The sequence below is a fragment of the Chrysoperla carnea genome, chromosome 3, assembly GCF_905475395.1.
Source record: "Chrysoperla carnea chromosome 3, inChrCarn1.1, whole genome shotgun sequence".
In the NCBI taxonomy this organism is placed as follows: Eukaryota; Metazoa; Arthropoda; class Insecta; order Neuroptera; family Chrysopidae; genus Chrysoperla; species Chrysoperla carnea.
This window is the reverse complement of record NC_058339.1, coordinates 7,764,160-7,779,105: the sequence shown is the minus strand read 5'-3', so window position 1 is coordinate 7,779,105 and position 14,946 is coordinate 7,764,160. Positions and strand designations below refer to the sequence as shown.

The 14,946-nt window shown below is 28.5% G+C and overlaps 1 protein-coding gene and 1 non-coding gene across 4 annotated transcripts in view; both read left to right on the top strand.

Moving 5' to 3' along the window:
• LOC123294541 (KH domain-containing protein akap-1) overlaps positions 1-14,946 on the top strand; it is a 43,994-nt gene that overhangs the window by 27,577 nt on the left and 1,471 nt on the right. The window contains exons 2-4 of one of the 3 annotated variants that reach the window (XM_044875602.1): positions 3,360-3,404; positions 12,732-13,754; positions 13,852-14,169. In XM_044875602.1, the coding sequence (XP_044731537.1) occupies positions 12,776-13,754; positions 13,852-14,169 (1,297 nt within the window). In that variant the 5' untranslated portion in view covers positions 3,360-3,404; positions 12,732-12,775. Of the gene's footprint in view, positions 1-3,359; positions 3,405-5,269; positions 5,281-12,731; positions 13,755-13,851; positions 14,170-14,946 lie in introns of those variants that run through there. The other 2 variants (XM_044875604.1, XM_044875603.1) reach the window with 2 other exon arrangements.
• On the top strand, positions 7,320-7,453 carry LOC123297051. Its single transcript, XR_006535235.1, has one exon. It is a non-coding gene; the product is annotated as a small nucleolar RNA SNORA3/SNORA45 family (small nucleolar RNA).

Below are 14,946 nucleotides of genomic sequence, written 5' to 3'. Positions count from 1 at the left end.
CGGTATATGGATATACCGATTAATTTCAAATTTCAAATCGATATTCTTATAAATAACGAAAATATGAGAAATATGAGGGTGTCTTCATCTTCAATGTGACACACTGTAAATATTTATTACCTACTAATTATATTCTTAAAATACACATCCATGAGAGTGGTGACATCATTTTCGAAAACGTGTTCTACCTATTAAAGTGGTAACATTTTATTGAATAATCCTGTATTTATTTATCAATTTTTTTCACGAAAATGGTTTTCAGATATATATATTTCCGGTATTGATGGCATTGAAGTTTTCCGGTATTGATGGCATTTTCTTTAATTTTATTTTTAAAAAAAATTATAATTTCCCCAAATTGAAATGGAAAAATAAACTTGTAATATTTAAACAATTAATTAAATATTTTATGGAACTAATTAAAAAATAGTTCTAATAATAATTAATATACAAGTGTTTGCTGTATCTATTTAAAATTTATTATAATTTAAATAACAATTTAAACGGAAGTTCATCAAATATTTGTTATTTATTTTTGCGATCGCAATGTTATAAAAACTGTATAATTATTATTTTAAAAAAATTCGAAGGTTTTTTAAATAATGGATGCTACAGGAAAAACTATTCAACTAATGCACTAGCGTCGGTCTTTCATAAAAATTTTTTTACGGATTTTCCATCAAAACGTTGAAAATGATATCTTAGAATTTTTTTTTCGACTATTATAAAAACGAATATTGTAAATAATCGTCGTTAGAAATTACGGATATTTAAATTCACACGTCTAATTAAATTTAATAAAATACTAAACAATACTTGACCTTGACATATATATCAATACATTACACATGCGTTGAATCTTCTGCACGACCTAATTTTATTTTTACTTATCTATCTACTTGATGTTAAAAGAATTTATTGTCTTCAAGAAAATCCTAACAATTTTTGTTACCGTAATTAAATGTTATAGACAGAGCGGAAATAAGGTTGTCCGTCCGTCTGTGGACACGATAACTCAAAAACGAAAAAAGATATCGAGCTGAAATTTTTACAGCGTACTCAGGACGTAAAAAGTGAGGTCAAGTTCGTAAATAAGCATCATATGGCAATTGGGTCTTGGGTCCGTAGGACCCATCTTGTAAACCGTTAGAGATAGAACTAAAGTTTAAATGTAAAAAATATTCCTTATAAAAAATTAAACAACTTTTGTTTGAAACATTTTTTCGTCAACATCACTGTTTACCCGTGAGGGCGCCAATTAGGCGGAAATTTTATAATATGTACTATACTTGATTATCAGTTATGTATGTGTCACATGTTTGTATGTGTAATGTGATAAAGAAATCAACACTGACTATGCATGGTATTTCAACAATTAACTCAGTCAATTGTTTGTTTTCACTTGTTTTTCAATAAAATTATAACAGTTTAGGCAACACTAGGATTGTCTTTTCAAGATATTTCTTTGTTTTACTATAAAACAATTAAATAAGAGTTCTTTTAATTAAATTATACTCTTTAATTGGTAATTTAATTTGTTTGTATAGTGTAATTCCGGTATATAATAAAGTAATTTTGGGACAAATTTAAATATTATTTAAGTAGTAGCCAACAGAAACGAAATAATTATGTACATGAAATATCATGTTAATTAATTGAATGAATCTCCAATTTAGATTTATGCTGGAATATTAATAACTTTAGTCAGTATACTTAAATAAATATTCAGTTAAGGGTCAATTTTTTCACTAACTTTCAATTTTAAGTGTTTCGTATGCAAATATTAAAACGGCACCCTTTTAATTTCGTGATATTTATTGACCTCGTAACATTTTTATCATTATACCCTTCAATAATTTTTGAAATTCCTTAGAAATTATTGAAATAGTGAAAAGTTATTTAATTAAAAACTTTTTCGAAAAACGTTTCGAAGGAAATGTGACTAAAAAAATATCTCAAAATTGCATTTAATTGAAAGAAAACATTCGCCCGTGTCTATGACTTTCACCTACAATTACCGATAAACTTTAAGCGTATTTTTTTTCGGTTAAATGCAATAATGATATATTTTTAAGTCGCATTTCTTCCGAAAGGTAACGTATTTCGAAAAAATGTTTTAAACAAAAGTTGTTAGTTGTTTTTTATGAAGATCAATTTTCTAATTTTAAGTGTTATTCTATCTCTTGTCGTTTGGGAACCAAATTGGCTATAAATGAAACCCGAAGAACTAGGTCCAATCTGATGTCAGAACATCATGATGCTTCCATTCAAATTCTGAAACTTTTGTTTAAGATATGTTTTGATTGGTTAACTACAAAACGAGATATTTAGGTGTGTAGATTAAAATGGACCACCCTGTATATGCGGTCACAATATCTTTTGGATGTGGTTTACATATTTTGTATATGATTGCATTATTTTGTTTTTCTTTTATTATCTTGTGGGTTTTCACCCTGTACATGTGATTACAATATCTTTTGGATGTTTTGGACATACTTTGTGATTTTTCTACGTGATTGCATTATTTGGGGGTTTTGCTTTATCTTTTAGTGATTTTTTATCAATTTATTTCGATATCTAGTTAGGGTTACCATAGTCGATCAAGGTCAACTTTATTATCCATGAAAAACCAAAAGAAACGCCTGTCTCATCGGGAGAATTAAATATAGAATTATCCGATATTTTATTATCCAACAGATTTTTAAACTGTTAAACAATATTACCAACAAACACAAAACATAAAGAAATACTACTAAAATATAATATTACATGACTTGGTGTAAAAGTTCAATGATTCTCTACATATTGTAATAATTTGTATAATATATGAATAAGACACGGACTCTGATCTCAATACCGGTTTTTTTTTGTACCTTCATTGATGCATCCGTGCACTCATCTGATTCACATCATGTGGTTAAATGAAATCCACTAAGAATTATAAACATTACTGGACATGGACACCTATAACATGACTGATCGCGTTCTTCAACTTGACCACGAACGTAATAATCTAGAAGCCGGGCAACTTTTCATTGATAATCCATGTTTACCCCATATTTTTCGAAGTTAATATTTTTTTGCTTACGCTTTTACTCTCGTGATGAGAGAAATTCTGACAATTTCTGAAGGACTGGAAAAGATATATTTAAAAAAGATTTGTTTACTACAAAGTAGATAAGAAAAAGATGCACCTTCTGGTGATCTTGAAATTTTGCTTGATTTTTAGATTGAATTTGTAGCCAGCTCAGGATCATAACTGATCATTTGAAAATTGCTAACTAAAATTTTTTACGATATAATTTTAATTCATTGTTATTATAAAATATATACTAATTGTTTTTTAATTTTTATTGCAGGTACGTTCATATACATTTGCAGTTAATATTTGACAAAATTTCACGGTGTGTATAACAACCATTAAATTACGTACCACACAGTAAATGTAACTTTATAAAAAAAAATTAAACATTTTTTACGACTTATATCCAATTTTTGCCTTCATAATGAACTATAAAATACAAAGTGTATTTGGTTTACCACCTTTTATAAAATAATGACAAATAATTCTATAAGGGATTTGAAATACTAAAAGCAGTCGGCTTGTTGAATTTCCCAACGTAATGCCTTTTAGAATAGATAAAACAAACTCTCTATCAGAACATTAGTGGAAACAAGTGAAAACAAACAGTTGACTGAGTTAATTGTTGAAATACCATGCATAGCCAGTGTTGATTTCTTTATCACATAACACATACAAACATGTGACACATACATAACTGATAATAAAGTATAGTACATATTATAAAATTTCCGCCTAATTGGCGCTCTCACGGGTAAACAGTGATGTTTACGAAAAAATGTTCAAACAAAAGTTGTTTAATTTTTGATAAGGAACATTTTTTACATTTAAACTTTTGTTCTATCTATAACGGTTTACAAGATGGGTCCTACGGACCCAAGACCCAATTGACCTATGATGCTCATTTACGAACTTGACCTCACTTTTTACGTCATGAGTACGCTATAAAAATTTCAGCTCGATATCTTTTTTCGTTTTTGAGTTATCGTGTCCACAGACGGACGGACGGACAACCGGAAATGGACTAATTAGGTGATTTTATAAACACCTATGACAAAATTTTTTTCCTAGCATCATTATTTTTAAGCGTTACAAACTTGGGACTAAACTTAATATTCTATTAATATACTTAATATACGTATATTTAATATATACATGGTATAAAAATTAATCACTGTCCAAAAATAATATTTTTTTTTTCAACATCTTGAATAGAAATATTTTTTGAACACTTGCTGACTGGGATATCTTAAAATATTAATACATAGTAAATATTATATATTACATAAATTTAATCGTGCAATCTTAAATTTCTTGCAAGGGTGTGCTATAAGACAGCTTTCGCTCCGATATGTTGAACTATTCTTAATTGAATACACAATGTCACAAAAGTAACGAAACGATTCAATTTTTTGTTTTTTTTTTTTAAATGTTTCAAATTTATTTAGTGAGCGTATTTTTGTGATCTGAATGTAGTAGAGACTCTAGGAAGATCAACTTCTAAAGCTCAAATTTGTCTTCGCTTTTTTTTTATTTTCGACTCGTGTAAAAGATATAGAATATGATTTTACTTGAATCATTTTTTTGTAAACCGAACGAAAAAGGTTGAAATTAGCAATTGGAAGATAAACCTTACCAAAGATTCACTTACATCACATTAAAGCGTTTCAACAAACAATACTTCTTTAGAAAATTTTTGAATCATTCCGTTACTTTTGTAACACCCGATATATATACTCTTAAATGATACCCTATATTGTTATGAATGGTCTCATTTTTATCTTATCAATTATTATTCATCTCAAATCGACATTTAAAAAAAATGAGATCATTTAATCTAAAATCTGTTTTAATAAAACATGTTTTTTTTTTTATATTAATTTCATATTTTTATTTTTAATACTTAATGATACATTCAAGCAATGTTTTAAACGATGAACTTTAAAAGAAATGAAGCAATGACAAACTTTTGTTGGTACCTTAAACATATATAAGAATACCTTAAACCCAGTTTTAGGAATTTTAATATAATTAAATATAACTTTCATAAAATTAGTTTTAATTATCTAACCATATTAAAATTCCTACAAATACTCAATTTTTTCTATAAATGTGTAATTTCAGCTCACAAGTTCTATTTTATTGTTCAGTAAAATGCATAATATTACTTAATAAATAATGTGTACACTTAATTTAAAGTATCGAATACAGGTTCATTTATTATAATTAGTCTAGTTCATTAATTGCACTCCCAAAAAAATAATTTGATTTGAAGTCAGTTATAGGATCCAATACCCAGACACTAAGACAGTTGGATGCAGTAATATAACGAACTGATTGATCGTTAATGTTGACTTTCTCCATTCATGTTGTATGAAATAAACAAAAGTTTCTATATCCGGATATCATATCATATTTATCATTATAACAACTTGATCTAGTTTTTATTCTGGTATTCTGATCGATTTATATATTGTAGGCACCTACAACATGTTCCAGGTGAATGGTCAATATTTACACCATGAGCGGACTCAGTCAATATATTTCAACTAGGTTCGCTCGCGATAAGGATTCATTTCAATGAATTACGTAAAGAGATTTATTTTGTAAATCATTGATTCATTTAGAAAACCTGACTTTTCCTCACTTATCCGCTCTATATACTACTTACAATATAGACAATGCAATCTTGGAAAACCCATATGCTATCCTTCTACTCTCATGCCTTCGATTAGAATGCCCCTTAAACATCAGCTTTACTCCCATCATAAATTTAAAAAGTGATACAGTAAACTTTTGTTTAGAACCATGACCTCATTTATCAATTTATACATTTCTAACTTCATAATTGACCAAGTTTCATACAAACTTTCAACCCTCATTTTAAACCCTTACGATATTAATTTCCAAAAATCCCTTTTTAAGTGCACACTTACGTCATTTAAGGAACATGTGTACAAAATTTCATGGTCACAGACCCAGCAGTTTCAGTTGTGCGTTGATCGATCAGTCAGTTTTTTATTTTATATATATATCTAAGATACTTATATTAAAACGTTTTGAAGCGCGTTCCACATTTTTCGTCGGCATGGTACTAGTCAATCGTTACCATTCTCCCTGAATCATTCTGTATGTTATGTTATGTGTATCAGCGTCAAATTGTGTAGTCACTTACCTACCGTACAAACTACTAAGTAAAAGAACTTATATATTAATCAATCTTACAATTATAAATTTCAACGTTTATTTAATTTTACAGTTACATTTGTACTGTATTTTTAACATGCAAAAAAATTTTTATTCTTATTTTCAGAGCTCCGTAAAAAAACCAAATTCTTAGTTTTATCGGGCTAACTTGAGATCAAATTGACATGAGAACTTGAAAACAAAAACTTTTCAATTTAAAAAAAATGCCACCTACGTAATAATAATTAAAGTTGTACAATTAATCAGTAAGTGATTCTGATCTTTGATAACTTCTGATTACTGTTCATAGATGGATTTTTATATATTATTTATAATAGTTTTTTCTACGCACGTTAATAATTTTAATAAGTTATGAAATTTTAATTATTCATGCTAAAATTATTTAAAAATTTTTTAAAAAATAACACAGTTATTCCAAAGTTTTAAGTTTTCACTTCCGTCGACAGTTCCCATGACTGACTATCGTTTTTTTTCGTTGTAACGATTTTAATATCTACGAACAGGTATAATGCTCTGTGCAAGGAGTAATAGTTCTACTGAAATCGAATCTTAGCCACAGTATTGTTATATAACGTTAATATTATTCTGATCGATTAAATATCTAAAATAAAATTTAAAAAATTTGATAGATTTTGCAAATTATAAAAATAATTGTTATATACGGTATCTTGTAATTAAATAAATTCATTATTATATAACCTAAAATTATATTAAATTTTAAATTATATAAATTTTTTGCAAACATGTGGTGTAAAAGGTCGTATATAACGGTGAATTAAAAAAAATTGACGTTTATATTAAATTACTCTGAATGGTATTTTTTCTTTTTTAAAATATGTCAATAAATAATTAAGTTCTATAATACAAAAAATATTGCTAATATATTATATAAAAAAAATCTAGATCATTTTATCGCTTCAATTCAATCTCCACCCAATATTGAAATGTCATGGTATATACAGTGTGTTCAAGTAGTAAAAGTATGTATGTTTTTTTTTTTCACAATTTCATTATAATTGTTGGATCTAAAATCGAGCCTAGAGTCACTAGTCAATAATTTCAATTATTTTTTAGTGCTACAGGTAACTCGAAGAGTAAAGAATCATTTTATGCCCTAATTTAATTTATTTGAAGTGTAAATTAGGTACCAAAATGATAACATTTAATCCCCACCAAATTGATGTTGTTGACTAAATTGTTGTAGTACCATGTATATAGGCAGCGTTAATTACACTGGTACATTACACATATATACACATGTCACACATACATAACTGATATTCCCATATAATACATACTATAAAATTTGCGCCCTCATGGGTAAACAGTGATGTTTACGAAAAAATGTTTCAAACAAAAATTGTTTCCCTTTTTATAAGGAACATTTTTTATATTTAAACTTTTGTTCTATCTCTATTGGTCCTACGAACCAAAGACTCAATTGTCCTATGTTGCTCATTTACGAACTCGATCTCATTTTTTACGTCCTGAACACGCTATAAAAATTTCAGCTTGATATATTTTTTCGTTTTTGAGTTATCGTATCGACAAATAAACAGAGGGATAACCGGAAATCAACTAATTAGATGATTTTATGAACACCTATACCAAAATTTTGTTCGTAACATCAATATTTTTAAGCGTTACAAACTTGGGACTGAACTTAGTATACCTTGATATATATTACATATATTTAGAGTATAACAATTATAAAAATAAACATTTAAACATTTGTTATATCTCTAACGGACCCAACCAAGACCCAATTGACCTATGATGCTCATTTACGAACTCGATCTCACTTTTTACGTCCTGAGTACGCTGTAAAATCGATCTCCCTGTCGTATTTCTTTGCCGATTTGAATTTCACCTTTTGTCATCTCTTTTACGACTTTTCCATATTTTGTTACGAAATGCAACAAAAATTTGCCTTAATATTCCCTATTGTTAAAAATGTACTCGAAAAGATGTGAATGATAGATAGTATTAAAATATAATATCGAAAAAAAAGTTTCACCTCCCCCACGTGGTTAGTATGGAGCTATGTGAGCATGTTTTTACTATACCATTCACTTGTTCAGGGTGTGGCGGGAATAGTCGCGTCGATTGACGTCACATACCGGCATATTGTATACCGGCATTTTAGGGTGGTTTTTTCTTCTCTCTCGTAGTACTAGTCAGTGAACAGCAGTGGTGTCGAGTGTAAAACATATATAAAATAGGTTACACTAGGTTGCGCAATAATTTCCATAATTATATAAGTGTTCGTGAAATATGTGATAATCGAATTTGAAAATTATGTAATATGGTTTGTATTTATTTAGTTGAGTATTTTAATTGTAATTAAAGTGTGTTTGGTGGTTTTGAAATGTTAGGATTGTCCAAGTATTTAATATTTTATCTAATTAAGAACCAAAACCACATGTTTGGTTTACCTAACCTGTGGGTATTCATTAATTTTAATTACTTAACTAAACGTTTTCATTAAACGTAAATTGTTATCAAATTATCTGTTTTTATTTTATTTTTATTATTTTAGGACTTTTCTCAGTATTTTGGCCATTGAATTTGTATGAAAATTGCATAATTCTGAATTATATGAAACTAGCTTGATACCCGCTCGCTTCACTGGGCTTAAAAATAAAAACCACCGCTTTATAGCCTCCACCTCTCTTGATCTCACTTATTCCCCTTCCATAACACTCGAAGGGATTGTTTTACACACAGGGCCGGATTTAAATTTCTGCCGCCCTAGGGCACTTTAGAAAATGCCGCCCTATGACTGAAATTTTATTTTAATAGTTTTGATATCTAATTTTTTTTAAAATAGAATAACTAATTAATTGCAGAAAATTTATTATGTATTACATATTATTTATTACTGTTCTTTTAAATTAAAATTAATTAGTATTATTTGATAATTCTCCAATTTTAGGAAAATTAATTGATCAATTAAAGTTTCTGTTATCAAAAAGACATACATAATTTGAAAATATTTTTAATTCTTCAAAAAAAGTATATTAATTTATCAATTCCAGAAAATAAAAATATCAAATTTTATTTTTGCAAACCTTTATGGAAATAAATTAATTAAACTATTTTAATAGTTTTCACTTAAATTTCCCATATTATAATATACAAAATTTTGATTTGATACATAATGCATAAATTATATTTCTTGAAAAATAAAATGTTTATTTAAAAGAATTAGTTAATTATATATTGTATAGAAAATATTTTCTCACATTCCAAATTTTGCCGCCCTGGGCACTAGCCCCGATTGCCCCTAGTGTAAATCCACCACTGTTTACACAGCTAAAATATATGCACAGCTTTCAATTATTTAAAGTGTAAAATAGTCATAATTCATTGAGTATATCAGAAAAGTTGGCCATGAATTGTTTGACATTTACCCATTTCAACGTGTTTATGTATACAGGGTGTTCCAAGAGTAACGGACGCTCTTGTTGCAACAGGTACAAAATAAAATTATAAGACGAAAAGTCTTCTTCCATATTTTTGATCCGATGCACGGATAATCAGCTATTAATTAAATTTGGCAGCCAATCGGAAGCGACGAGGTAGTGGGTTTGGGAGGGGGGGAAGTAAATAGTAAGAGCCTGCGAGAGTGAGACGCCGTTAAGCTGGTGTGTATGTATGCATACGTGTGCAAGTACATCGGATCAAGAAATAGAAGAGAACTTTCCGTGTTTTAATTTTATTTTCTACCTGATGTAACAAGAGCTTCCGTTACTCCTGAGACGCCCTGTATACTTCACAAATAGTAATGTAGCATAACTGACTACATTGTGAATCGCAACATTTGAAAAATTTTTGTGGAAAAATCCATTAGTTTTTTAAACATTGATGATTACTTTTTATCGAAATGTAGAACAATATTAGTTAAGTACAAACATCCGTAACAATAAAGTATGTCTGTGTTCCGACAGCCGCAATGAAAATTTATTTTCGTACACAGAGATATTATAAAAGCGTGTTTACTAAACATATTGTTTATAAACATTTAACAGTATCCAAAAATATAAGTCGACAACCTCAAAATCATAGTCGCAGAATTAAAAATAGACGAGTAAGAACGAGACTAAATTAATGTGTACGTCAATTGCTCACTTTCCTGTAGGAGTACTTTGTTACCTGTACAAATGTGTTAATTGTCTTTAAAAGTAGTTTAAATCCATTTTTTCACACATTCAGATATCCAATAATTCCATAACAACATCTACAGGTGAGCCAAAAATAGCTTTCCCATTTTTAAATTTATTGAAAAGTGATTATTTATTATTTAATTAAAATTTCAAATTAAGCGCTAACAGAAATGGCCTTCGGCCATTTTGTGACGTAATATATATATATATATTTTGTAAATAAACAACTGTCAAATTTATCTCAGGTTTTAATATCACTAATTTTAAGATATTTCGCTAAGTTTTCGTTGTATACTTTTTTCGCATTTTTTGATAGATTTCACTGTATCACAGAGTTTGAAATTTGACTTCGATCTGTTTTTTTTAATGATATCTCGAGGACTGTACATAATTTTTAGTCTTTAGGGCCTGATTTAGCTTAAGAAATGTATAATAATTTTACGCAAATAGATATTTCTGCGAACTCTAACTTTTTTGAAAATGAAGTTTTGTCCATGATACTCGCTGACGTTGTGTTGTGTTGAACTTTCTATAGGTCCAATCATTAAATTAACCTGATTTTTATACTTTTTGGATCAAAATTACCCCATCCACCGAGTTTCATCAAATTCCAGAGCAAAATTTTTTTTGCGTTTTTCTCGATTTTTACAAAGGAGTACCTTAAAAAAATTGCAAAAAATCGAGAAATATTTTTTATCTCCAATTTCGATAATACTCAGTATATAAGGTCATTTTGACCCAAAAAGTACGAAAATCGGGTGCATTTGCTGACTGGTCGAATAGTTTTTGAGATACGGGCTAAAATCGATACAAATGTTGCGATATCTCAGAAACTGTGCATCCAATCATTAAATTAATTAAATAATTTTGACTACATGGCATACAAAAAATAAAATGGATATTATTTTAAAGGCATACTGGCAAAAATTAAAGCAATAATAATAATAAATAGGGCACAAAGAAATAATGTTACTATTTAATAATTTTTAGATAATTAAAAAAAATAGCCTATTATTGTTAATTTGATATGAACGGACTTTTATTTAATTCAACAATAAATAAACAAATCGATAACAGTTTATTGTCTTTGATTAATTTATGATGATTTTTATGACTTTGTTTTAAAATAAATTTAAATTTAATATAAAATGTTTTACCAATATTAATTATATTAGCTTTTGATCAACAAAAATTAATAAACGGTCCATTAAATTGCATTAAAAGGAAAACCTTTTATTCAAAAAACATTTTTCATGTACAGTAATCCCAAAAACAAATCATTGTGTGACCAAAGCCAAAATATTCACATATTTTTGTCAGTTTCTTTTAATAATATTATTCTGGTCTCTTGGACTAATACACAGAACTCGCGCTACTAATGAATAAATATAAAAACATGGCCAACTTATATTTACTCCGGTTGAAAGTTATGATTTTGACTTTTTTTGTTTTTTCACATTTTATTCTACATTAAGTTCACGCATGTAAATCATTTAAAAAAAAAATCTTATTAACATTTTTATGGTTTATAAATAAAAAATCATGGTGTTTACGTTCCCGTGAATTTTTTTGGATTTTCTTAATGAATGTAAACCCATTTTTGTAAATAATTGAATGAAGATCATAAAAGGTAAATTTTTATATTTGTATAAGCACTGCAAAAATGGTCGTCAAATGAGGTTATTAGCATTTTATAGATGCTAATTGTTAGCTTGATAGTGTTGATTTGGTAAATTTTTAGAATAATATAAAACTAAATTCAAAAAAATGACATAAAATGTAACTTCGGTTATCTCGAACTATTTTATTCGACTACCATCGCTTTAAAGTGATACACGGACGAACCTTTGAGCAAATTGATGATTAGCGAGAATTTTTTAAAAAGACGTATTGAAAATAATGCTTTGTTTATGATTTTAAAAGAAATTTTCCATCCTACTGTGTTTTAAAATTGAAGGCTAAATAGTAAATATATTGTTCCTTAAATTATGTTTTTTTTTATTATAAAAGGTGTTATTTTATTATTATTTTTATACAATAAATTTATTTATATTGTTTCATTTATTCAAAATTATTATTTAATAACTGTTATAGACTGTGAGACACCACGGCTTTTTTAAAATGATGAATGCATACTTTCAATTTCGTGAGTGGCCTCCTTTTGACAAATCTACCAAACTTGCCACTCCTTTTTTTTTCGAAAAGGCTACATTTTTTTTATAAGCTTGATGATAGTATTTTTGAAATAATTAAATTTTTTTTTTATTTTGTTGCAGGATTGCTCCGTTAACAATTTTTTTAAAAGTGGATTTAATAAGAAATGGCACCAATCATTCAGTCTCGCCAATTATTAGTTTGGACAATTCCATCCATTGCAATTTTGTTAAGCTTTTTGTGGTACAAAAGAAAGAGAAGTGGCCCGCAAAGTGATCCTGGAGAAAAAGAAGAAAATATAAAAGAAAATAATATTGAAGTAAAAGATAATTCGATTGAAAATAAAACACCAGAAAAAGTTATAAAACGTTCGTTGTCTGGTGTAGAATCATCCCCAATTGATATTATTATACCTCATAGTTTAAAATCAACAAAAACACCTCCAGTCATAATATCTGATAAAGATTTAGATAAGGAAATTGCAAAAATCAAATCAATGAAATCACCGTTTGCTGAAACAACAAACCGTAAACGAGCAGTTCGCTCTGCACTGTCTGTAGAGTTGGAAAAAACTAAAACTCCTCCAAAGTGCTCAAACAGTCCATCTGATATGTCAACACCACAAATGGAAAAAGTTTCAACTAAGAAAGAAAATAAACATAAACAAAAAGGCAAAAAAACAATACATAAAGTTGAAACTGTTTCAACTGTTGTTGAAAAATTAGCTACAATGAAACTTCCAGTACTTGACGATGTAAATGTTGAATCAAGTGGTGGGAATAATTCTTCTCATTGCTGTTCAGATCGTCAGAGCTCTGAACGCGATTCAGCAAATCATAGTCCTGCTGATGTTATGTTAGCTAGTCCTTCATTAAGTAGCATATCCGATAATCATAGTGAAGGCTCTAGCGACAGTGGAAAAGGTTGTAGCGATGTGGCAACACCAGCTGGAGATGGTTCATTGTCTGGTGATTGTCCACAAGATCAAATAACCGTTTATGAATTTGTTATCGCGCAAAATCTAGTTGGACGATTAATTGGACGTCATGGTGCTGTTGTACAGCAAATTAAAAATAAAACAAAAGCTAATATTTTAATTAAAAGGCATCCTGATTCTACCAAATTAAAAGTTTGTGCAGTTGAAGGTAACTATTACAAATTTTAATTATTCTTAACTGTTACACAGAACATATTTTATAAAAATTGAATGAAATATTAATTTTTTAATAACATCTGTTTCAGGAACACAAAAAGAAATTGATAATGCTTTAAAAATGATACGACAAAAATTCCCAGAAAAACGTTATCCATCATTAACATTAGAACAAGTACATTTTGTTTTACCCCCACCCACATGTACATTAATACCAGAATGTGTATATTTAAAATTAGTAGAAGGAATTAATAACGATACAATAATATCACATGTAGAATCACCAATGCATTTATTTTTACAATTGCATACACATCCATCGTATCCCAGTTTAAGCAGACTTGTCACATGTATGAACACAACATACAAACAACCAGATTCTCCACAACTACCTAAACCCACCAAAGGTAAGAATTTTGAACTTTATATTTACTAATATGCATTATAAGTCTCTGTACCTATCTTGAGAATAATCAGTCGCCAGAAGGCGAGGCGTCTCCGGGTAAGAGATACTAGTTAAGCAGATGAAGCTATAGGATTCTGTCTAGGCCAGACACCACGCAGAAGACTCCCAGATTCTCCGCCAGGATTTTTCCCAGGATTGATTGATACTAGGTTTCGGACAGAAACATTCTAATGGTCTACAGTGCTAACAATCACTAGCAACTTTTCAATAACGATATTTAAATATTAACCTAAAATTATATTAAATGCTGCCTTTGGAAACGACGTATTGCTGCCAATTTTATTTAAAAGTATATACTCCACCATTTCACACTTTGAGTACTCACATAGATGTCACTTATTATTAAAATTTAAAAAAATTAATTTTAATAAAGGAGAAACTTAGTTATGAGCTTCTAAATAAGTTTTATTCAAATTGCTTGATATGACACCAATAATTTTTAGTGATTGGTGATAATAGATGCGAGGGTTAAACAATTGACTATTGATTAAATTAATCTTTGTGCGACCTCCGCATCTCTATCTGCGCTATTGTTATATTGTCATGGAACATTTTGTTTTTACTAGATATCAAAGTTCTGTTTATAATTCCAAACCTTAGAAAGGAAATATTATTTCACAATAACTATAAAATTAAAAGATATGCATTTGGAATTGATCGAGACTTTCAAATGGTCAAATTTTTGTTTGAAACAATTTTTTTGTATCTGACTTAAGCA